Raw genomic sequence first — 26,996 nt, forward strand, 5'->3', positions numbered from 1 at the left:
TTGTGTGGCAGTTTTTCAAATACGTATTTTCTGAGATTTAGCTCTACTCAATTTTGACAGTGGCCAAGTATTTCTGCTTTTCCTGTTTCGGCTAAATCTTGAACGGTATCCCGGGCTGGACTCTACAATTTTAAAAATAGGGGTGTGTACCTTTGAACATGGGGTTGGTGACGCTGCAGCCGTACCATATGCAAATGTGGTTGTCCCAACATAAAGGAAAGTTAAACAAATAGGCGTTTTGATTGAAGCATCCACGTCCATAAACTTACCACAGGTGCACAGGGTCGGGAGAAATCAATTCCCTGTGTTCTGGTAACTGGTGTCGTCCCTGGTTTAAAAGGTCCTACCGTTCAGTTAAAATATAGTGAGAATTTACCATGCAATACCGTGATGCTCGAGCGTGACTGGCCAATCAAGATTAGCCAAAGCATGGAGGACTGTATATACCAAATGGATTAACTACGGTTGCACGTTGGGGTAAGTCGGTAAGTTGTGACTATCTCTTTGCTTGGAGGGTAAAACAGCCATGAGTAGCCCACAGAGGCCGGGGCTTGCGGCGCCTCTCCACCCGGCGCATCTACCGCACTACCTGGTCCACGATCACCGGTCTCCGCTCGGCCAGGACTGGCAGACAACATCGCACTGGTAGGTTGCCGTTTCGTGTCCATTTTTGTTCTCATCCTCGGGCCACGACATCGAGGAAATTCTGTCCGTTTCACCAGCACCTGTTGCTCAAAATAAGCCGTAACGAGGCCTGTGCTGTGTTGAATTGTGTGTTTTTTCCTCCTTGACTCCTGCGATCTGTGGTGAGATCTTCGCTCCCAGACGCTCGCCACTTGAATGTGCCGGTTTCTCCTGGTGACGTGCAGGTCGTGCGTTGCTTGGAGAAGCCACCTCTAGACTGGCTAGACACGCGGCTAGCTATCTCAGCCCAGACACGCTGCCGTCTGCTCGAACCCTTGCCAGCTACCCCGATGGGTTGCTTCGTACGTGACCGGTCGTACTATCGCCATCATCAAACTATTCGATTGCAACGCACGTCTGCTGCAGCGATTCAAGCTACCTGCTATCGTGGGCTTCCAGCTGCCGTTATTCGGTTGTCGAGCGCCCCATTCACAGCCTTCACACGTTCGCTTGGTAACTCGTCTGATCGCTGTCTCTTACGTGTATTTTTATACATCATCCAGTCGGCGGTGATTGCCTCTGAAGTCGTCACTAGTATCTTATTTTGACTACAAATAAAGCAAACAACGAGTCAGTCATATGCCTGTCATAATGTCTATTGATGTAGAGTGGACGCAACACCTCATGGCAATCGCTCGATTGCCTCACGTACTATTGTGCCTGTCGGCCGGATCGGCAAAGCCTACGTGCTTAAAATACCCGCGTAATACGGAGACACATGCATGGCCTTCGCATCCCACGAGCCGCAAGTAGACAAGCGTGGTATTAATTCACTTCGACCGCGGTTCGTCAGGCTGATCCGAGCGGTTCATTTTCAGCATTGCAACCCTGATCTCAATCAAGGTGTGATTTTCGAGTATTTAATCACATTTTGGTGGATGCCGTTCCGATGACAGGGTCGGCGGGCGGGCGGTTGTTGAAACGGCGGCTGTACAATCCATTGCACCCGGTGGCATGAAAGCAGCCCGCAGAGCTGCGGCAGTTCACTCGAGCTTCGTGCCGCAGTTGCTATTGAAATGACTGCGAATGAAATCTTCGGTTATACAGCACCAGGAAACAATTCAAGTTAAAGTAAAAGACTGAAGAAAACGAAAACACATACACATAAAACAGTGCTTATACAGTGAAGTGCTTTATTTATTTGACAGTGTAAATGTATCAACTCGGAAATTTATTTCTGGATTCCCTGAGGGTATTATTTCAGTCCGAAAACAAAACGGCTGTCCTTATAAACGAATGAAAGAATTTCGAACTTGAAAACTACAAGCACTATGGTTGGGGACTAAAGCTGAAATTCGGCTGCAGAACGTATATGGTTTACAAAGCTCGGTTAATGACAACTGGGCACTTCGTAAAGACATTTATTGCTATCATCAATACTTCTGAACATTCGGCTGTTTTCTGTTGTAGATTTCGCATGTCATACACAAAAAATCTAATACGATCAGCCAATTATTTAAATGAATTTGACGCCACTGAGACAGGGCCTGCTTAGGTTCTAACTGAGCCATGCCTGGGTCGTTCCGACAGATGTGGGTGTTACAATAAGAACTCAAAACTGAATGAACCTACAATGCCGAATGAGCTAAGTATAACCTTTAAAGTAAAAAGTACCCTTTGCCATGTCACTTTTCAATACAACCATCACCGATTATTTAAATATTGAAAAACGACTAATTTTGTCATGTATTCTCAGCAAGTGTTTTATAAGGAAGAATGTTAATTTTTCTTTTAACCTAAAGAGGGGACTACAAACTATAGCCTATTATTTACACCACACCTGGCAACATGGCTAATGTTTGCATTTTGTGTTATCAGGATCATTAATGTGGATTTGGTGCGGCAAGTCACGTGGATCCTAAACTAACACTGTTCCACTCAGAAGTTAATGGATGCTCCGATTAAGCTGAGAGTTAATGTTTGCCTGAAATTGAGACCGAAGTTGTAGGCTGAAGGAGGGACGGGACCCAACCACGAAGTTGCGCGCAGGCACGCGACCACAGAATTTGAAAATGATACAATGTTTTGTGAGTCCAGGTAGCAAATTAAACCGCGGCGTGCAAATATTTTGGCTAACCTCAATTGAAAACAAATATAAAAATTATTAATTCATTTTTCATTTGTCAATATTTTCATGATATTATAGTTATATGTTTTCTCTCCAGAAGGTATAATTAAGTTACACCTCCCTGAACAATTGGTCATATATAGTTTCACTTAAATATAATCTCTTCAATCGGTCATGTGGTTACGATGGTTCACCAGAAAACTGTCCAGGACTCATGTCTTCATCTACATTGTGTACTACTGAATTTAAACATTTTCTCCATATTCCCTGTAAATGAGTTTCTTTCTCCATGCATGCATCGACTTTCAAGGGGGGCCTAACGGGATTGTGGAATTTTCAGTGTCATGTATCATAATACAGTCTTTGCACACCAGTGCTTCACTATCTGCAAATGAAACAAACGTGACAGGACCAAAACTTAACTCTCTAAATTGAAGGCATGTCAAAGGTCAGTATTCTCTGACACCATTGTGTGAAGATGCTTAACTAAGTGAAAATTAAGTTTACGGTTTCTTGTCAAGTATCCGTCATGTAAACGACTGCAGCCTTTGTCGCGGGTTTTCACTAGGGCCTAGTTTTCACACGCAAGTTCTGTTTCGACTGCCGTTTCGAAGGTTGCCTTTACAAAACACCCTACAAGCGGGACCCATGTCTCTTTCCAGACATCGCGGATTGGCTTTTCAGGCCAACAGTATTGAACAAGCCACCATTTTTTCCCGTCTATGCACCAATAAAAAGCGTAATTATTATTTTTATTAGTGCGGAAGTACAAGTTTAAGGAAGAACACAAACGACGCGGATTCGGGGGGGGTTGGTAAAGGTATTTTCACAATAATTTGAAATTTGGGGAGTTTTTGGAGTAAACGGGAAAGGGGCGGGGTAACCTTTTTACAATTTATTGCATGGACAGACTTGTGCCCCTCTCCCACCATTATGACAGGTATGTAGACCTACTTAAGAGCAGTATCTTTAAGAAGGTGTCACTCAATACGTGGTTTGTCGGGAACATCCAGGCCTACCTCCAAGAACGGATAGGCCTACTGATTGTTAAGTACAAGAAGATCGGTTAGTACCTACCGACGTGCTTGGAGCTAAGATAAGTGAATGGGACCTGGTAGCGAATCACTGCAGTCTTTCTTAAAACCCTGCGTATAGAGGCCCCGGCGTCACTTGTGGATTAATTAGCTATGACTAACCTTTTCACGCCCATGGTGAGCAACATTCGCTCATGCTGCCTTAGGCTAAATGTGATACACTAAGGTACTTCACGTACTCCACAGCTATTTTGTGTGAACACTGATTCAAAAACGCGTGGAGAAGCGAGAAGTGTGGTTGGCCCGAGAGACTTGTAGAGTTTCAGAAAAAAATGCAAGTTTCAATATTGCGTTTTCTCTTTCACGACTTGCTTGTCTCAGTGCAATTTCGAAACGATAGCTAGGGAAATCAACTGCTTATACTTTAGGACCCAAATTTGACAGAGTTCTACTAAAATGAACGAATTAAAATAAGACGGCTGTTGAAATTACTACGGACAGATAAAAATATATCAATTGTAATAGTTCGCTGAATAGTTGTTTGAAAGCTGCACAAAAAGTGACATAAACCCAATAGGGTGTTTACAGATTTCAAATATGAAATTACAGATATCTAATATGAAATTACAGATATCTAATATGAAATTACAAAAGTTATTGGTAAAATCATCTTAAGCATTTAGGAATTGGTCAAATAAGGCATTGGACTTTCTGACCAAGACCGTCAAAATTTTGATTAAAAAACAGCTAAGCACCCTCCTCTTTTAAAGAGTATGGGGACTAAGTTTCTCGGGATTTATTTTTTAAAACCCAGAATCCATAAACCTCATTGGTCAACTACCACTGCTTTTCTCGTTAAATGTCATTTTCATTTTTTTTTGTTTTTAAAAGAAACAAAATGATATAGGCTCAGGGGGCCTTCTGGTGGTGGCACTATGAATTCCAACATGACGGTATAAGCAAAAATGATACTCAAACCAAAAATATTGTCTACGTTTTGTTCGAGTTTCATCTCAGGTGTCATTAAAAACCTCAAGCTCCAGTGGCGCACGTAACATTACACAACTCGAGTGCTTATTGTCCTTGCCTTTGGTTGCCTAACCGTATACCACGGGTATTACGTCTGAGGCTTTGGACCGGCTCCGCGCCCTCAAGTTGTGGTCGGGTTCAACCGTCACGTACGCGCAACCGGTACCCTGCGGCAGCACAGCAATAATTGCTGTAACAGCGGGGCGGCCGGGTGATAATAGGCCTATACGCATCGTCAGATGTCGACTGTTTTCACGGACAGTTTGCATGAAGTTTGGGTAAAACTGGACCAATTGAAAGGGAAATTTGTTCAACATTGTAAATAGCTAATACATTGTAATTAGTTAACATTCGCTGCAAATCCTAACTCGTGGAAGAAAGATTGTCTGGCCCTTTTTTCTGCGCTCCATACTTCTATGTTGTTCACGTCACACATGAGTTAGGCCTACTGGCCACAATGAATTTATTCTGAAGTCCCTACATTTCTTACGCATGTTAAAAAACTTTGTCAAACTATGAGTAAAATTGAAATTGCGACAAAGCCCCTTCGGAATGTAGACAGCTCGTGTTTGACGCGTCGGCGAAGTTAAAAGAATAATTTCTCTAAAGACAATGTAAGAAAAAAGCAATACCAACAACTACAGATACTGTAGTTCATTTCACATACACATGTAGGCCTATATATAAGCCTTTTACACCTGAGTCTGTTTTTACCACTGTTTGATTTTGGAGGGAGGATGGTGAAGGTTATACAAGCCTAGGTTCTCCTCTTAGAAATAACTTCTAGTTCAGCTATGGCAGACGGGTAGCTATAGGTTGAGATGAAGCGATAACCCCATCCTATGGCAACACATGCACCTTAGACTAAACACCAGATATGTGTCCGACGTTTTACCTCTACTTTTTCTATTTTGTCGAGTGGTGAAGCGTTCGCAAGGGATAGCTATTTTGGAGCGGGCGCTAGGGGCCGTTTGCCTGCAGGCAGAATTCTTGCATTTATATCTCTCTGATTATAAAGTTACATGGCCTCTTAGCATGCAGAGCGTTGCATGTTAGTCCTGAACACTGGAATTATAATCTCGATATGCTTCATTTCAACATTTTCAACATTTTCTCCTCTTGGATTGATTAAAAATCCACGTTCATTTCAGTGATGATCCATACACACAAAAATGAATCCAGTGCATGCCATACAAAACAACGACCTTGAAAAAATGATGGCTTTATTTCGTATTTTATTTAGTACTTGAATAACAAGTTTTTGTTAAGTATCATTTTGTTCTTTTTCCCCTTTTGTCATGGCAAATGTCTTCATAATTGGTACTAGTCTACGTCAAATGTAACAACCCCGTAGCATATATACGTGGCAAATCTTTCTAAAGGAACAACACTGTCACAAAAAGCTAATTAAAAAGCAGTTATGTAAATCAAGGGCAGAGAAAGTAAGACTTTTTGAGATCAGTTCACTTACATAAGAAAAACGACAAGTCGGGGTTCATTACAGGCCATCAAGCATGTACGTTAAAGGTCAGGGTTTTAATCATTCTCTTTTTTTGTCTTATCGTTCAACGATCCATATCACTGTGCCTGCTTACACTTCATTTCCCTACCCGTCTCTCCCCGGGCATTGTTCAAAATATCCCCTGGCGAAACCCGCTCTCTCTCCTGCGCAGAAGTCTTAATTTCATTTGTCCAGCGCGACTACAGAATCAACACGTTTTTAAGCGGGAATCTCTCCCGAGGCCGCGATGGCCTGGACTTGGACGTTACAACGCACCCGCCGAGGCACGATTTCCCCTGTGGCTACCATGGGCCCTGCGGATGATAATGGAGGGAACAAATCGATAGTCAGTCGGTTAAAGGTCATCGACCATGTACAGCAACGTGCATCTATTCAGGCGTTTGACCAACCAAGTAGAGTCTTTGTATATCCAGTGCAATATCTATCCACATCTATAGCAAGCACCATCTTGCAAGTCTGCATTTTCTTTCATGAAAGTTAGTGATTTTTCTGCAGGGGAAGTTCTCCACCCGCCTCCTAAACACCAGGGGCAGGCTTAAACGATTGTCTGATTTGGACAGCCGCTCTCCTGGACTAAAATTCTCGGCGTGCTGCTCGGCAGATGTTTCTAGCTGATTGATTTCAAGGACCTCATTCTGTGGAACATTTCTGAGGAATTTTTGGCCTTTGTTGTTGACAAAACAGGAAAATTGTTTTGAATTTCGCAACGACTTTTGAACACCGTCTAAAACTGCAATACAAAACGCGGGGCCATTTATGTGAACTCTCAGTGAAATTTCAGTTGATTTCTGAAGGTATCGAGGTGAGACCATTGACCTACCTGAACCTCCCCTGGAAATGATGTGCCCTATTTTCAGCGATCTTCTCAGCAAAGAGCAAATTCAAAGGCAGTCTTACATTTTTCTCTCAGCATGGGACTGGTTTCACTCACAACCTCATGGTTATAAATTTTTCAGCAGAGGGACCTGGAAGGGGTTGGTCCACGAAAAGTGGGTGGGGCGGGCGCCTATATGACACACCTCCACATGATGTCCGTTATATTAATTTGCGCTGACAGATGTCCACAACAGTTACCGGCTAAAAAGTAGTTCGAAGTTATTTCGGTAGGAATTCAACACACAGCCATCAATAATTTTACCTTCAGTAATACATCAACCATCAGAAAGTGATAACATATCCTTAAAACCAAATTAAGCAGGGGAAATATTGAAGCATTCGTAAACACAATTTTTAGACCTGTCTCATAGGGTTTGTGCACAGGGTGTCAAGTTATGTCTGGGTATGGAACTCTTTCCAGAAAGGGCCTCATCCGTTGCCCTTCCTGTGTGTTGATACCTTAATACCATGTGTGCTTGAGGCAATGAAGATGGATGTCGGTCGTCCCTCGAGATCTGATAAAAATGAAAAATCATGCAACGTGTCAAATGTGTACACCGTTGCACCCCCGGTCCGTAACTCGCCCAATCACTTACGATACTCTGCCGAAGACGCACAGCTGGTTTGGCCTGAGTGAATGGGCCAAACGCTCACTTCGGGCTCACTGTCGAAACCGATTATTTTGAATATACTCTGCACACGTCTACGGGCCACAAAGTTCCTTAATCATGTACATTACTGACTTAATCAACGGAGCTCATGTGATCCCTGTCTTCTCCTTGAGTGACTCCATTGTCTGAATGCAGAAGCACATTTTCCGAAAATTCTAAAAGTGTCAGACGCTACTGAGAATGTTCCGGGTATGCCACTCTTGGAATTGATGATGGTTCGAATCCTGACTGTCACAAACGTACCAGTGTCTGAAATTGTCCTCCAGTACAATGCTAGGTTCACAGCCTTGTGTCGTGACTGTACTATGAGATTAATTGAATGACCGCTTCGCGACCAGTATTTGTAATGCCGTGGACCACATTGGCGCTTTGCCAATGTGGCGTCACTGGAACGACTTCGCTCTCAACTTTCGTCTCGTCGACGTTTCACATAATTATGTCATTGCGGAAATTATCAGCATGGTATCACTTCTACAGTGTGAAAAGCAGCTTTGATTAATCAAGATGTCTTGTCAATGTATTCAACTTAGTCCAAGCAATTAACGTCGATATCCCCATTTTATTGGAAATAAGACAATTGTTAAATAAATTCACCACTTTCCATACTTTGAACGTTTCCAACTTCGCGCAAAACTAGTCCGTTTTTCATTCGAAAAGATGTCATAAATATGACAACATTTTAAAACAATGCATAAATCACTACAGACCTGGTTTCCGAATGTTTCAGTGTAGGAATTACATTGTACAGTTTCTACATGCCCTTAATGGTAAGGTGCAAAACCATGAAATCTTGGGTTTTACAATGTGGCATTCTTCCAACCCTAACAAGATGTTCTTGCTGCATTGGGAGTATATCATTAATCGTTACTGTTAGAGGCGTCCTGTATATCAAACAGCTTTTCAAAGCACCGATTGACCGTCGCATCGGTCATTACTTCCCTCACATACCAGCACGGAACAAACAAATGACAAGCGTGCTTTTTTTTTTTTTTTTTTTTTTACGAATCCCAAAAATTTACTGCAGATTGTAGGGAAATTTACAGCCTTTCTTCTTATATTTTTTCATGACACTGCTCACCTGCCGCTTTCACAAGTGGCTGTATTTTGCAACCAAGTCATGTCAACAAAACCACAGAGTTCGTAGACAGAATTTATCAACAGTGACAGCTCAGGTTATCATATCGAACTCTGTAAGACTACCAACCGCAATATATAAATTTTGATGCCCACCACTTCGTATCGTTTCACCGATTTAACACCAAATCAGAGTTCGTTTAGGTCTGTGGGAAGGGTCAAAGTGAAATTTTCCACAAAGCAAGTCGACTGTAGAATACCAACAGTTCAGTATGTTTGCTCTTGGATTCCACGTCATGTCTTGGACTGTGAAAAACGGTCTTCGTACTTCGTTTGCGAAAAAAAAATAAAATAAAAAAAACTACAGGTGCTAGAACGTCGATTTTGCCGTGTGGGCCCAGGTGTTTGCCGTGGAATCTTGACCACTGGATGTGATTTCCCCTGGAGTTTTATCAAACAATAGCTGTAGGCCTACTGGCTTTATGTCACCGCTGGCTCGCAGGCAAACTAACTTGTTTCACCAATGCGTCCCTTCGCTGCAAATTGTCAAAATGATTAGTTTTAATTTTATCAACGGGCCAAGGCAGTGCAATTTGGATATATTTTCCTCTAAATCCTGTGAGACCCACTGAACCTGATTTTTAAATGTTTGTACATAGGTAATTTGTTTTTTATTTTTAAGCTATATAATGCGAAATTACGTATTGGAATAGAAGGACAAAATGTATGTCGTCTTAAAACTTCCTTGTTATTGCTATTTCTACACTGCAATATTTCCTTATTCGGGGGATATCTTGCTGTGATGAATTGTGTTTTACCGCGGTGATTCGTCGTCGTCACAGTTCAGACGGTAAGCTAGTGGTGGGCAGCGTTCTCAGAAATATTTTCAGTGAATAAATTTGGGGTTCACCGTTGAACAGAAACCCCCCAAAGTGAATAGTGTCTTTCTGTTATGATATCACAACAAGGCCCTCATTGTCAGGAAAAGTATGGCTTTTTTTTCGTAAGGGTGCCCTTTTTATTGAGTGCAGGTACGAATCCATTTGCCACTTTTATGAGTCTAACTCTAAAGGTCGAAAGACCCCTAAAAAGACCTGAAGATTAACTGGCTTCACCAACAGTAACAACTACATGTAGTACCCCCTAACAAATTTTTCCGAACCCCCCCCCCCGTAACAACATCCTGGATCCGTCCCTGGAGTGTAACCCAAGAGAGATGTCAGATAGTTTTCTCACATATAAAAGGAGAAAGGTTGCACAAAATATGTTACCTATGATTTCCATCTTGGAACCATTATACAGACGATGGACACAAGATGTGCATGGTTCTCTGTAGGAGAGTCAAGGAAGCACCAACAAGGGATTGCATTGATGGTATCGAAAGGAGATTTCCAGTAATGCCATCAGCTGCACTCGTATCTCAGCCAGTCCATACAACATGACCATCATGTTAGTTTCTGTCCCAACTTCAGCCCACGGTAACGTGGACGTTTAGGAGTTGGGAGCAGCTTGATGCCATCATAGCAAAAGCCCCTAGAAAGACATACTCGTAGTAGGCCTATAAGGAGACTGGAAATGCCCAGATAAGTCCAGGCGCATACGAGAACTAGGCAGGGACAACCGGACCAACAACAGAGGCCCTGGGTTGCTAGGGTTTGCCAAGAGTCAATGCCTTACTATGGCTACACACTCCCAACCTCACATACTGCCTAAACACTGCTGCGGAGCACTCACCCAAGGGGAAAGTCCACGACCAGATTGATTTTGTCGTGTTTTGGTAACGGATGGAATCCAGCGCCAACAAGACGAACACAAGAACATTGCCTGGCGCCGACATCGACTGCGATCATGATCATGCGCCAGCTACCTTCAAGCTGAAGCTGAATGTCGAGCGCTGTTCCAAGACCCCCTCTAAAGGACCTAGCAATCGCCGAGGTGTTCCAGGCTTAAGCTGGCGGAAAGTTCACAGCCCTAAACTTGCTCAACAGCGTAGTAGATACTCTTGCCAATGACATCAAAGAATTGCATCTTACAACAGCTGAAGGGCTATCGGGGAGGACGTGAAAGAACAATCCCTGGTTGGGTCAACCCGAGGTCTGGAACCTATGCTACAAGAGACGAGACCTGAGGGGACAGAAGCACACAAATGATGAAGCCGTGCAGGGCGCAGTATCAGCAGGTGTCAGTGGCGCATCCAGGATTTGTTGGTGGGGGTGGGGCTCGGACGGGAAAGCTGCTCAAGCTCCTACCCATCGGTTGCGCCACAGGGGGCTGGGATGTACGGCTAAGTCTGAGCTTGTTTCAGATGTGCATATTGTATCCTTGCTTTTCAGAAAGTTTAAAAGAGACACCCTCCCGGTGGGGGGCTTAAGTTCCCCATCCCCAATGCCCTACTTTTTATGGCAGGTGCATAAAGAGGTCAGAATGAAGATGAGGGCAGCCAAAAAGGAGCTTCCATCGACGATAAAGATGGTAAGCTAACGACAGATAGTGATTAAGACAGTAATAGAGACCCGAAGAGGTGGAAAGAGTGTATCAATGGCCTGTCCAACTACGAACTACATCCAGACGCATCCATACTGCAAATCAACCAGACCCCACTCCAGAAAGTGACGACAATCTGTTGGTACTGCAGGAAGAGGTAGAAGCAGCAGTACGAAGTCTGAAAGTAGGCAAATCAGTTATAGTGGACAATATCCCCTCTGAACTGATGGGAAACGGGGTGAGGGAACAGAAAAGGGCCTAGTAGTTCTCCGCATTAAGATCTCACAACAGAAGAAATGGCAAAAAAAGTCTACCCAATCATTAGTAATACCCTTACGAAAGAAGGGCAACGTCAGGCAGTGCCAAAACAACAGGGCCATAAGCCTGATGAGCCAGTAAGGTGATGCTGTGTGTTATCCTGGGTCGATTGAAAACGAAGGCATACTGCTACATGTACTGTCTAACAGCTGTTTCAGAGCAGGGCGGACGTGACGGATCCCGACGAGGCAAGGGGGCCATGACCGCCCCTCCCCCACAAAAAAAGAACCCGGGGGGGGTAGTAAGGCAAGGAAAATCTGTCGGTCTGTTTCATTTCCTATCCTTCAAAATGCATGTGTAAAAGTCCCCAAAATGCAGCTTCTTTAACTGTATAGGCATCATCGAAAAATAACTACAGAACCAAGAACCACAACGTGACCTCTCCCACAACGTTAAGGCTTCAAGAAGGCCTTCGACAAGAGTTTGGCATGACGGCCAGATGATTGCCCTCAGAGGCTTCAACGTCGAGGAATTCCTTGTTCCAGTCATCCAGGCCCTCCACGAACACTTTAGCAACGCAGGTCTGAAGAGTCAACTCAGAGAATTCTTCTAGACAACCGTCTTCGTCACACATGCAGGGGGTACTTATCTCTCCTGTTCTCCTTAATGTCTTCCTGAAGACAATCATGCAAGAGACCTCCATGACTACCACACTTCCATTCTCATTAGTGGTAGCCCCGGCTACCAACCCAGGCCCTTTGTTGTGAAGACGACATGGACCTGATTTAAGCAGCATCAAAGAAATGAAATACCTGACGAACAAACTGATCGCAAACGCCAGCGGTTGTGGCATGGAAGTCAGCACGAAGAAGTCTAACGTCACGGTATACAAACAAAAGCAAGCCATGTAGCAACATTACTATGAACGGTGAGCCGTAAGTGTCCAGCTGCAAATACTTTGGAGTGACCCTGTCAAAGAATGTCACCTGCACTTCATGGCGAGACTCAACAGAATGTGAAAGAGCAACATTGGTTTCCCCCTCTAAGTACAGGCTCATCAAATCTCTACAGTGATCTCCACCCTATGGGGGTGCGAGTCATGGACACTGATGGCATGCAGAGACAGAAAGCCGAACTCAAGCGTTTCAGACGAAATACCTACAGACCTGTTTTGCATCTCCCACTTAGTCACAAGACCAGTGAGTACCTGCAGAGCAAAGCCTTGTTGGTCCCCATGAACATGTCCTCGCCAACGTCAAGCGACGGAAGCTGACGTGGTTCAGCCACGTCACGCCGCAAGACAGCCTCTGCAAGATGTATAATAATATATCCAGGGCACCGTCGCGGAAGGACGCAGGCGGGGCGGCAACAGAATACCTAGTCAGATAATGTGAAAGAATGGACGGGCATGATCAGGTCAGACCTCTTGGTGCAGGCAGCAGACAGACCAGCATGGAGGAGGACTCCAGCTTCTTTTTCCCTCAGGTCCTTCGAAAGCTGATGTCTAGGGCCTGAAAGTGAGAGGACTTTATAGGTCTCTGAATGTTTTAAATCTGGCTTCTAGACAAAACTGTGTTCAGTCCGGCTGCATTTGCTATACGCAATAATGAAGTTCCCAGCGCTTTGCACAATCGCCCTTGATGTAACATTCTATGTGGGCACAATTCAATAGAAACGGATGTGAAATTCGTACTTGTGTGAAATCCACTTTAAATTCTTCTTCCATAGACTGCCACTGAGCCTCACATGCATGAGTGTCAGTTGCTTGCATTGTTCTGTGTACTAGCTCATTGAATTTTCCCCTTCCTAACCGTTCATGGGTTTTCACAGAGTAGAAATTGTATATACAACAAACGGACCACGCGACGCCTGTCTGGATCTTGACGTCTAGTGAAATGTGGACCCAACATTGGGGTCGGTGCGGTGTTCAAATGGTTTTACCCTGCGGTTTCCTTCTGTGCTTTAGTACTGGGCACGCATCAACGCTGCATCCCGCAGAGATTGGGATTAACGGGTTACAGTTAGCTATCCACCAATGGATTATCTGAACTCCTTCCCGTAAAATCTCATTATCGACTCACTTTGTGATAGCTCATTCATCACCCAAGTTCCTCTTACATGAGAATCTGTAACTTATGCTGGGAAAAAAGGACCTTCTGCTTACTGGTCTAGTGCCGAGTGAGCTTGTGAATTCTTTTTTAGCGAGAGTTTCCGGACAACACCGAGTATATATAGTGTTATGAATCAAGATATATCGGTGTAGTACATCTGCTTTTGACAGGCATGTGTGTTACAGCCAGCTAGCTGAAGTCAATACTCTAGCCGGGACGCGGCCCAAATATTGCACTGTCTTTCTAGGGCTACGGGAAGGGAAAGAACTAGCCACAGTGTGGAACTTAACTCCACGGCACGGCCTCACGCATTCAGTCTTTTCTCGCACAGGTAGATCGATTTCACGGGAGGGAACGCCAGTGACGTTCCCTGCCTCCTCTACCCATGGTCTTGGATGATAGCCATGAATTAGGCACAGTTTCAAACAGTAATCTCACTGCAACAGTCGTACTTCGTGCCATTTTCCATGTTCATGAAATTCTAGTCCTTTACTAAAGACAGTTTTAAGATGAGTAGTTATTTCTATCACCTAGTTTTCACTTGCGTGGAATATGAACAAGAAATATGACCTTGACTCCTCTATGAAAGATATCCTACCCTAAGATATCAACGCAATATTCCTCTCAATATCCTGTATCACGCAGAGAAGGCGGAAATCACCATGACACCAAACCCAATACGTGCACTTCTTAGAATTATCTTTTTCCACACATTGGCGAGAGAAATCCGAGTGTCGTTCCGATTCTGTACGTGCATTACGTGATAAAGAATAGGATGTATATAATTTTTAAAAATGAAAACAAAAATATGTAAATATTGTAATTAAATTTCCAGTCGATGTGTAATTAATCTCATTTTAATTGGTCATGTGTACTATCGTTATATTTGGTATACGCACACCAACACTTCCGGTGAGTGTGGGGCGATAGGGCAGGGTGGTAGTCAGTCCCCCTTGATATATTCTAGGATGTCTCAGTCTTGCTGGTATTACCAGTTATTGTATTAGTGAAGTGTATTTTTTTAAATCGAAACAGAAGCCAAAAGAGTTAACTGCGAAATTTACAGTAAGTATGTTAACCCTGAAATTCTGTCTATTTGGGTTTTAATTTGTGTTCATGATTGAAATGTAACTTTGTTTTGTGTTAAGCTTGGTCTGTTGTTTAGTAACCATGAAGACATATGTAATTGAAGTATGCTGTCATTTACGAATATACAAAACATAGAATACCGTTTGTGAAAAGGGCTACTCTTCAACTGTTGATTAAAATTTGATACAGCATTCATTTTCTAAAAATGTTTATCACGGTAGGCCTTAAGGGCATGTTGAAATTGTGTTCATCGTTTTGTGGAACGGTCACAGAACTAGCGCAGTGATACGTCTGTAATTACTTTAAATAAGAAATGGGAAGCTCTTCTTCATCTGATCGAGGAAATCACATTTAAACATGAATTTATCACCACAAAGAACATTTCTTTTCTGCGGAAGTGAACAAGAAAGGTCAAATCTCGAATTCGTTTGTGCGTGATGTCACGTCTGTCCAATCAACACGTACGTTATGTGCTATGTTTACACAACGCGTACGGCACGTTAGCTTACTGCACATGCATAAATGTGACATACAGGTCGTGCATTAGGTCGCTACGTAAAAATACAGCATTTCGTTCAGCACGCTCGCTTGCAATATTCCTGGAGTTTGCGAAGCGTTGCTTGGACAAATGTAGCAAAATTCACCAAAGGATTCGCCCACTATGAACAGGACCAAGACATCACCTTCAAGCTGTGGGATTCCAGGATGATTTGCTGGAAGGGAACGGGTGTTTGCCGTGTGAAACTGCCATTGACGGGACAGCGAGTTGTGAGCGAGAAATGAACAGCGTGTCGCCGCAGTGTACGGGGCCGCCCCGGCCCGCAGCAGGTGCTGTGTCTGTCTTGGTAGCGACTTACAGGTAAACGAGAATCAAGAGATGCCGTTTGCTATGGTCAAGTCTGGCTGGCAAAGGGAAACCTAGTGGAATTATGCCTTGAGATCCCCATGGTACTTTGGTCGGGCAAACAGTTTTCGTTGAGGAGATAAGTTGGAATTAACGCAAAAATTGTGGGACTTCCAGTGCGCCGTGTACGGAGACGACTTGCAAAGCCAAAATCAACTTCAAGTTACACGTAGTCCCTATAGGTCCCGTATCCACACACAGGGATTTGAGGATTGTAAGCATCTGAAACTGCAGTTTTGTGACACATTTTACTCTTCTGTTGAAAGCTTATGAGAAAGTAGTCACTAATTTTTGATCTTATGGGAGGCCATTTATTTCTGTTATCTGAGTTTGTGTATTAGGGAGAAAAGTGCTTAAAATTCTTAAGGATTTTTGAGACATCACCAACAGTTTAGTGTTTTTACCCCATGTTGATATTGAGATTATTGTACGGTGACTTAATTTTGGGTCATATTGTTGAGGATAAGTAAATTTTTTAACTTGGCACTCTCAGGTCAGTTTTTTCCGTGTGTGTAGGGACAGCTACTGATTACTGATCAAGGGCAGAAAAATGTATATGGGATTTTTTCACATAAACTGATGCAAAATAGTGTGTCAGATGGATGTGCTTATTTCAGTTTGGGAATTTAAAATTGGAACTACTGTATTAGGATGAGTATATAATTTGGTATATTATTGTTTCTGAACTAAATTATATGGCTCATTGAAATGAAATGCATGTGAAGGTGGAGAACTTCTAAGTAACTTGTTGATAATTTTACTCATGGTTAAAAAATATTTAATTCGTATATATTTCTTTTTAAAAAGATTTTCATGAAATGCTGAAAAGTGAGACTTAACAGTAAAACGTCATTTGCCTCAAAGATTGTGCTAGGATATAGACCTCAGGCTAACTTTTAAGTTTTGTATAAGTTCAGGTACTAGGTCGAGTCAGCAAATAGTTTGTCGCTTTCAATTTTTTAAATGTACTGTGATATTAAACTTATTTCCAGAGTATTTAAAGTTCCTTGTGAAAATTTATACAATTGGTTACCATAGTTAAAGACAATAATGTGTATTAAGCGTTTGAGGTTAATTTCACGGTCACAAACATGTTTGCAGCATTTTAAAAGGACCATTAGGGAAGGTGGAACTACAACGTTTGCACGGAGACATTCATCATTAGGTTGTCGATTGCTTTGACACAGGGTTCCAGGTTACTGTCACCATTAAAGCTGAGTGGCAAACACCTACTGAAAAAAAGGTTTATAATCCTGAGCTTTCAGAGAAAATCCTGTGCGAATCCTGAGAAAAAATTGTATAAGAGCACTACACAAAAAAGGAAGTGGCTTCCAAACTTTGCATGCATGAACCGGTATGTACTGTTACATGTACAGCTGAAAGTTTGGTAGTCATGGAAATTTGCAAATTTGAACCCCACTCACATAAATAGAAGAAGCCCACTTTCTACTTTTAACTGTGTTCCAATACTATATGTTTTTACAACTTGCTAAATTGCAAATATTTCAACCTGCTTTTCATCTTTCAACAATGTAAAGTCCTTTCCTCCTTGGGCACTCAGGGTGTATGCCTTTTGGTTTGTGGATAACAAACGTGGCATTTTCATATCAAGAAAGTTGTATTCACCCAAAGCCCATTTGATCCATCGCACTTTCTACGTCCCTTCATCTCACAGTGTAATGAGTATGCTTGTAATACCTTTTCAAAACCCCGAATGAGTATTTTTGTATCTGTGGAAGGACTCTTGATCCCATCATCTAAGCATTTCTGCTTGGAATCTTGCTAATTATTACTCCAAACCTGTTCCATGCCAAAAAAACAGTGGCACACTCTCTGTACTTGCTGGGGCATTTTCAACCCATTTAAAGATACAGAACTCTACTGTCTACAGTCCTTCAACATCTGGAACTGCTTGAAAAAATTATCAGGATCAGAGAGGGTGACTTGGGTTGAGACTTTGAACACAATTTTTATTCGTCAGAAATTGGTAGCTATGGTAACTTGTTGATCATTGAGACAACAACAGCATTCTGTAGTTGGATATATTGTAGAAAATTTGTTGCACCCAGCAAATCTACGGTACAGGAGGGACAGCTAGATATGCCAAAAAGCCATGCTCCAAAATCAAAGGTTTTTAACTTAAAGTGTGTTCGATTCAGCTGGGGAAAAAGTGCTACTTTTAAAAAAGCTGATTAGTGTACAAACATTACACATGTATGTTTGTAATGTTTTTTTACCTGAGACAAGAATACAATACAGGCTGTACATTTTGCCGTATTTGGAATCACATATCAACTTGTTTTCATCTTCAGATGATTTTAAAGAAAATGAGATGCTTGTATTTCCATGCCCTTTGTATTGTGAAACAGTTCATCAAAGCTGTCTAAATGTGACATTGACTAATCTCACCAAAGCACCGTAATCTGCGTAACCATAGAACTGTCTTCGTTGGAATGCCGTTCTCCAAATTCTTTGGTAGTTTAAGACTTGTGTGCACTTCCTTGGGAGAGTTACTGGTTGGAAACAACAGGGTAAAACTTTTTTCAGAAGCTTAAGTGTGTTCCACAAATTTTGCCAACCACGGCTTGAAATATTTGCCTGCTACATAAATGAAAGGTTCCAGTGAATATACTGCAATGAAATCTTTTGAATCTACGGGTGGAAGGCCCTGTGCATCTCAAAAGGTCACTGTAGGAACCTCTTCATCACTGACTAGACATACAACTCTGGAATCTCTCACTGGAATCTGTTGTGGCCTGGTCGTTTCAACATGGGATCACAGCACTGGGGGGGGGGTTAAAGGCAAATAAGAAATCTGCGGTCTATTAAACTAAGTGTGTACTAGCACACATACATGTACCTAACAATGTTGCTGCTTACAAGTACATGTAGTATTACTCTTGCTCCTAAAGCCACAAGACAAATTGTTTCAGATGTCTACAAACATCAGGCTTGTTTCCTCATGGGTCCCTTTAATATTCTTGGGTGGAGAGAGGCAAGTAGGGGTAAAAGTAACTTGCCCAAGGTCACGACATGTTACCAGCAGCTGGATTTGAACCCCCCTCACCCCTGTGAATGAGGATCCCAGCTATTTTAACATCAGGTCTACAGGTCTGTAAACAAATGAGCCGGTGTCTTCAGGTTTTTTAAGCTAATGCTGTTTGTAAAGCTGATGTTGTTTATTTGAAACCAAAAGCCAACCAGCCAGACTTGGCCACGTGGATGAAATGCATTATTGAGGAAAGAAACACGCGGCTGCAACACATTTTAAATATTTAGATTTTTTTTCCTTTTCCCCAGTTTCAGCTTGAGTTCGCCCATCAACTAGTTACATCAGACAGTATCAATTGTCAACACAAAGATCTTGGACAGCTGTTAACGCTCATAATATATTCATTTACATGTGCCAAAAGCATCCGTAACAGCAAGGGTGCTGGTGGATTGTCTGATTTTCAAGGACAGTTTCCGTCATCACCATAAATCCATATTGGATTTTTGGTTTTTTTTTTGTTATTCCCACCCATTTTATATGCCAAACCTCTTGTGTAATTAGCTCTCAAATCTTAGAAAGATTTAGTTTGGTTCAACTCGGAGGCTAGTCTGAAGCTGTTATTGTGCCTCAATTAGTAATCTAAAAGGTCCATTTGAATTTAACTTTGAATGTGTGTCTGTGCTTCGTCTTTGCCAAGAGCTTTAGGGCATAAAATAAACTAGCTTACTTATACCCCATCCACTCCAGCTAACTATCATAAAAGTGGTGTAGACTTGTTAACGCGACTTCTGAGTTTGTCTGGGTGTGCTTGCTGCTTTCAATCCATTAACCTGCAGTGTGAGATGATTAGGCCTATAGAGATAAACATTAGAATCTGTGTAGATAGAATTCCTTACTCGGCTAAACTTTTCCGACAGTTCATGACAAGTGTTATAGTTTCCTTTTTACAGCTTGGCCGTCTCAACTCCGATGCCTTAGTTTCTCTTTAAAAACAGAAAAATGCACTGGACATTGGACACCATTTATCAAAGTGCTTACTATGCAGTTTTGTAATGGTTAAGTAATTTTGACTGTTCATTTTTGGTATGTATAAATTGATTTTTCACTGCAGTTTGGGATACTAAAAATAGATTGGGATTGGGATAAAAAATTAAAATGTTGCTGCAGTCGGAGAATCAGTAGAGCATATCCAGCCAAGTCATTATGTAAAAAAGCAGGTACCTGTATACAGTACATTACTGCGATCACATTCACTGAATCAGTGCTGGCTGGTACATACTATTTACACAACAAAGCATTCATCTGTCAGAGGACAAATTCTTTTATTGATGTTACTATTTATAGTTATTCTGAAATTAAAGGCTGGTTGAACTTTACCAATGTTATCGGCACTCAAGCCTTACAAAGATGGCTGCTTTTCATGCTAATGTGGTGCTTGGATGGGGGGAATATGCAGAAGCTTCATAACTAGAAATGGCATCATGTACATGTACCGGTACATACAGGTACCTGGAAATCCAACTAAAGAGGTCCAGAGCAAGCAGCATGGAATTTAAGTATCATTTTTGGATGCCTGATGCAAAAAAAGCTCTATGAATCGTAAATTTGGGAAACGGCTGGCCTTGCGGGACCTTTCAGACAAGATGCTGTGTGTCTGGGAGATCCCCCCCCGCCTGATGTCCTTCCCTAGGTCTATACTCTAGGTGAAATAGCTCTTATGTGGCATACTAACGCATGTAACTACTCATATTTAACTTGATGTATTACTTATTTTTAATCTTATCGTTGTCTTGCTGGAGAAGTCAGTGTAAATTGCCCTGAGGTTAATTCAACAGAGGGCATTTGCCAAATCCATTTTATTATTATTACTAAAAAACTCAACACTCTCAGGGCCAAAGATTTTGATGGCTTTTCATGGGGTGAAGACCTTGATTTCCCACCCCCCCCCAACAAAATGGGAGGGGGGTGCATGGCCCTGTCCCCCTATTTATCTTTGGTAGTGGCAGATCTTTTGGCTTCAACATGGACAAATTGCGTGTATTGTACATGTACATGTATGTGAAATAGTCACTTTGGGCAGTTTAAAATTTGCTACATTCTCATTCATAAATTTTGATGAATGAAACACATGTTGACAATGTACCAGTACCCAAGAATCGATAACAATGCTATTGCAATTCCACAGGGTTGCCATATTTGAGAAGGTTTTCTCTCATGTCAAGGTGGTTGAGAGAAGTGGAAACATCATTTCATTGTCGTTCTGACCGACCAGTGCAAAATGGAGCAACTAACAATTTCTGTCCACTCAAGTTCCATTTTTTTTCCCCCTGTCCTCACGATTTCAGCATTGGTGGTGAGGGGCCCTTACCAGAGTCAACGTTTCCACCGGATAGCGAATCTTGGACAACAAAAAATGCCAGGTGAGTGGATTTGTTACGTCATTTACTTACTTGAACATCCATTGTATTTGTAGCCTTAAAAAATTGCGGTAGTCAACATTCTGGCGGAGTACTTCCCTGTAGCCCCTTCCTGTGATTTGAGCCAAGGTACGGAAACTTTGCCAGGTTTATTTGGCTAACTGTTGCCGTGTGTTGAAGAAAGTGATCAAGTGAATAGTACTTTACATTGTACATTTAAGTTAAATCTATTCAGCAGAGACCTCTTAGTTAATTGGATTTAAATGGTTTTTCTTTGTTGTTGAAAAATTATCATATTTGTAAGGATACATGTTTTCTGTGATTAGGAAATACTTATAATTGCCAAAAATCGTATGAGAGAAGTCTGACATATTTTGCGTGAGCTGGGTGAGCTAGAGTACTGAAATATGATGTCGTTTTGAACCAGTGCAGACGAATGGAGTACGTGGGCATTGGTTCACGTGCTGGTTCTCACACTGATCCATGTTACATATACCGTAATTGTGCGCGTGACGTATCCACTTCAGTACTCTATAGGGGCGCTTCTGTGTTTGTATGGGAAGTATTTGGGTGTATTAGATTGCATTTGGTGTCTGTAATGTTGGGGGAGGGGGGAATTCTGATTTGTTGCACACATGTACATGTATAGTGCATACTGGTACTTGTTTCTGTACCTGTTACTCATTCCAATTATCCAGTGTGTGTCAGTACTTTGCTTTGCTCAATCTACAATAGTACTGTGTTCATAAATGCCGTGGATCTTTGTGTTGTTTAAATAAGCAATGCAGAGCATGTGTATAGAATACATGTACCGGAGTACTTATACAGGTATGTATTATGGTGTTTTTGTTATGAATATCTCACTCTTCAAGATGTGTTCACAGTATGTTACAATCATTCTTGTCGAATCTGTTTCAAAATTAGGACGAAGATTGCTTTTACATGTATAATCTTAATGATTACTATACAAAGAAATCAACATGTATACTTGTATAAATGACTTCTTGTACTGTAGATTCAAATGGACAGTGTATTTAATTTTTTTATCAAATTGAAACAAGTTTAATCCTGAAGCCATGAGGTTAAGTGACAGAAAGTTTGAACAAGGGTTGCTGGGTCCAAGCCTGGTCTAAGAAACCTCAGAGTAATCTCTGTGTATGTGTGTTTGTGTGGGAGGGGTTCAGGAACTTTAGGGTCATTGTTTCTACTGGAGGGCAGGTCCCAACTCACCTCTCTTCCCGCATACCTGCTTTACCTCGTGATCTCAGGAAGTCAGGCATAGAGGAAGAGGTTAACAGGATCCTACGCTGGAAATAGTCTGTCCAGGACCTCGGATTGTTTTCAGTTTAGTGCGGGCTTCTGAGCCACCACTCAAGGACTGAGCGTACCCTCATTTTTGGTCAGGTTTTCTTTGGGAGTATGCCAGGAGCAGTTTTCGTCATAAAAGACCTTTTGCCTGTTTCTGTTACATTTTCCTGATTTCTTCCCAAAATGACATGCGTCTCTACATAATGACACTTTCCTTTGAAATATTGGAAACCCTTGTGAAAGCCTCTTCTCGTTGCAAATAGTGGACATGAGAATTTGTGACATTGTGGCAAGTTTGCATGCCTGTGCATTGAACAAGCTTCAACATAATTTTGAAAAAGTGTGAACTGGCCTTACCACTCAAGTGTCACATTGACTAAGCCAATTTTCTTGGTAAATCGGAAAACACTGTAAATGCTAGTATTGATTTCAGGGGATTCCCAGTAATACCTTGAGACTTTATGATGAAAAGTTGCATTTGTACACGTAGAAAATATATATATGTTGTGTGCGCTTGTACATGGTGTCTTGTGGGGTACTGGAACAATGGAAGGTACCCCACAAGGCCAGTTTTGATCCTTGTGGGGTACTAAAGCGGTACCCCACAAGAATTTCACAAAATAGATACATGTATTTACTCAAAAAGGAGGAATTTTCAAGTGCCATTCATCGGTCGCAAATTGAAATGTTTTATATAAGGGACTTACGGTCGAAAATTTCCACCCAGGAAACTGAATTTGGTTGAAATGGCAGTGATTTGAATTTTTTTTTCCGTGTTGTGTGGGATTTTTGTACACGAGAACAAAGGAAATACCCCAAGTATACATATGTCAGGGTCGTGTTTGTGTTTGGGGGAGGGCGTAAGGGGTGGCAAATTAGGTAAAGTGGATCCACTGAATTACAGACAAGACATTCACAGAAACCATGCATTGAATGTACCACGGTGAATGTACAGTACTGGTATTTTGGTTCCAGCTGATTGGATTTGTATTAACCCGTAAAAAAAAAATCATTTTACACCCATGTGCCACAATAAGCGACAATGCCAATAATATGCTATTTTGAGTCTGTTGAGCGGTGTCTGTCTCACCAAGCTTGGTTGGCATCGTGTGCTGTGTACATGTATTGTACCACGTGATTTTGTGCGAAACATGTGGCGAGGGATTGATCATTCATGCATCGCATGCTGTTTGTTCCTGCAGGAGGCCAGACTTCAGTGCTCAAGAACACCGGGCCAAACATGGCTGTCCACAAAATTCATAAAAGGTTGAGTTCAAAATGGGCTATGCTCAGTTTTTGTAGATAAAAGCGGAAGGAGATTCATGGACCTAGTCCTAACATGAGGAGCACTTTGTAGCAAGCACCGGAAATTGGAATGGCTCGACATTCTGAATACTGTATGTTTAATACAACCCTCCAAAACTCACCTTTCTGTATTAACATTGTTTTCATTCTTGAAAAGGGTTTTTGCTGAGGATTGTTTTCAAATTCATGAACAGAACTGTGATGTCATCCTAGGAGGAAAGCCTCATGCAGTGCTACCAAAAAATCAACACACACAAAAGCTGTTAGATAGTTTGTATTTCCTTTTCTATAATGATTCATTGTTGTGTACCATAACCTCTACATGTACCTGTGCTTAACAATAAGTGAGTAAGCTACCGGGTACATGTAGTAAGCAACCGTCTCTCAGAAATGTTTTCGCCGCAAGTAAATCTTTTGAAAACAAAAGAAACGATATATATTCACACACGCATGTGTGACAACAAACTAAGAGTACATGTAACATAGCTCTATGTATTGATTGTGTTGTGCAGTGTTTACCACAATGCATGCTGGGATAGCATGGGACTCATGAATGTGGTGTGTGCTACTGTTGTAATTGCCATGAACAGGGGAAATGGCAGATGAAGGAGTACTGGTACATGTACTATTCGCTCACAAGATGTGAAAGGTGCAATCTTACCATTTCCAGTTGTGGAAGATGGGCCCACCTACCGGTAATTCTCCCTGGAGATTTAAAATGACAGTTGCCCAAGAAGTGTTTTGTCCTGGCCATAACCATACTCAAATGCTTATTACGTATTTAGCAATTTACACGTACTGTAAATTGGTGTGTACATGTAAGCACTGACGACTCCTGTTCTCTCCCATCGCATTGTACTGTATGCTGTGTTACATCACCACATACATGCATGGCTATTTGTTATTCACAAATTTTGCATTGTCTTTGTCTGGTCTGCGAAATGGACCAGTCTATTGAAAATCAATGTTCTTTCCAGATGTGTGCACCAGCACACTATTCGTTGATTTCTAAAATATTACTGTAGCTCTACATTTCATTGCATTTTCTTTGCGAGTTTGAATTTTAAAAAAATTCTTGAGAGCCACTCAGAGAAAAGAAAATGGAGAAAGATCTGTCGCTTTGTTCACTTGTCCGTTGCAGTGAACCATGTCCAAGGTGAACCGGTGGAAGGGGCAGACACATGGTAGGGCCTACATTGTACATGTCGTAGCATTTTGAGAGAGATTTTTATCTAGCAGATAGATCTCCAAAATTTGAGTTGTTTTAGTGCATTGGTTTGCAGTCTTTTTTAGTGACAGAACTAAGAGCATTCCTATGAAAGTCAAAAAGCAGACAACAGGAATATTCCTATAACGTCACCGCTCCAAACCATCGCACCACAATTTTTGATCGTCCTCAGTGTACACAGTGGACAACAAACTGTCGCTGGGTTGATGGGAAATGACCACCAAAAAATGTACATGTACCACAAATTTGAATTCAGACTTTCCATGATGGTTGAGTTCAGGTGGCCTGTTTTTGACAGGGGTTTTGTTCTTGCACTTGAATGGTGGGCCCAAGACCTGAGAACACTGTTCTTGGAATAGGATCAAACTCCACCGTCTTGTCAGAGTTTTGCACGAACACGCAGGGGAATGCGCAGGATTTTGATTTTTGAAGAGCCGCAAAAATAGCGAGATGGCCGACAAAGCAGGAGATCATGGAAAAGTTTGGTAAACTTAATATGAATAGTTTTTCATAACACAGAGATGGATGTTCCTCTTTCAAGAGGAAAGAATGCAGCCTAGATGTCTAAACATTAACCCTTGAAATGTTACACGGACACTGCCATGTTGCTTGTTGCTTGTCTATAACTACCGCTGATAACCGGTTGTACCGGCACATTTCTAGCATTCGGGCAGCTGAACCATGGACAACAAATTGAGCTTCTCATGAACATATGACAGAATAACGCGCTGCCTGAACTCAGCACATGAGATGTACATGTAAAAATACAACCAACAAATTAAAAAACGCGCAGAATTTCACCCCGTGTTTATAATGTGCACTGTTCTGTATTAATTGTTCGTACACCCGGCAGTTCTATTACATGTGCACAATGCATCAATTTGTCATAAATTTTTACTTTCTCATATTAAGTCTGACCTCGGTTTAATGATAAATTTAGAACAGTGAATTGGACAGCTTACATGTGTTGCCAAGTGTGTGCTGGTAACTATGTGCATGTATGCTGTAACTGTGTATTACATGTATTGCCAGTTCCTGCCTTGGTTTGGACCCCCAAAAAATATTCACCCCTGGAGCGTCAGAGGAATGGTGTTCCAGCTACCCCATGTGCCGGTAACCCAATGCTACCCTACCGATTGGCTTGCCAATCATGTGGGCCACAAATCAATACCAGTTTCAAGGGATGAATGTCGCCCTATAATCATGTCGTGATATAATCATATATCTTCGACATAATTTGGCGGGAGTGTGTGCATGTGGCGTGTGCTTTGTGCAAAGGGCTAGAAGAGAAAAGCGAGGCACATTTACAAGTAAGTTATAAGAAGAAACTGTAACCCTTTCAGTAATCTCTCCTAAGCTGTCTTCATTCAATGCTGAAATCTCACTATTACCAGTTTTGTTTTGTTTCCGAAATTGAACCTGTATTTGGATTGAAAAAGCCATTAATCTGTACAAACCTAAATATTGTGTTTAATTGGGTAATTTTTTTTCTCCACAACTTTGATAAAGTTGAGAGGTTCTCGCTATAAATAGTTTATCAATATTTGGCAAGTTGTTCTGTCTCCAGGAACCCTAACCGACAGTCTCCCTATATTATAAGACACATTATTCTTTTTTATGTTTTGGTGTAAGTTTCATGTCATTATTTTATGGACATTTTTAAAATAAAAAAAAAATCAAAAAAGAGGTGAACCTTTGAACTGTTTATTTTCAAAGTATGTTATTACGTACAAATCACAAAATTCAAGATTATGTCATGAATCTGTTTTCTCAGCTTCAGGGTACATGGCAACCGAAATTTCAACCAAACTGCCATTTATTTTTAGTATGTACATGTACTCCCAAAACATGTACAGCTATAATGGATATATATGTAGTTTCTTCATAAAGAAAAACCTGTTCTGCTACATGTTTTGGGTTTCAAAATACCGTAACATTGTTC

At 41.7% G+C, this 26,996-nt stretch overlaps 1 protein-coding gene across 2 annotated transcripts in view; it reads left to right on the forward strand.

Moving 5' to 3' along the window:
- Positions 1 to 279: 279 nt before the first annotated feature.
- Positions 280 to 26,996, forward strand: part of LOC147800729 (uncharacterized) — a 50,731-nt gene continuing 24,014 nt past the window's right edge. The window contains exons 1-2 of one of the 2 annotated variants that reach the window (XM_087146160.1): positions 280 to 645; positions 21,142 to 21,216. In XM_087146160.1, the coding sequence (XP_087002286.1) occupies positions 527 to 645; positions 21,142 to 21,216 (194 nt within the window). In that variant the 5' untranslated portion in view covers positions 280 to 526. Of the gene's footprint in view, positions 646 to 11,320; positions 15,760 to 21,141; positions 21,217 to 26,996 lie in introns of those variants that run through there. The other variant, XM_087146161.1, reaches the window with a different exon arrangement.

The sequence above is a fragment of the Acanthaster planci genome, linkage group LG01 (genome assembly GCF_054643075.1).
Source record: "Acanthaster planci isolate LZ-2023a linkage group LG01, COTS_SCS, whole genome shotgun sequence".
In the NCBI taxonomy this organism is placed as follows: Eukaryota; Metazoa; Echinodermata; class Asteroidea; order Valvatida; family Acanthasteridae; genus Acanthaster; species Acanthaster planci.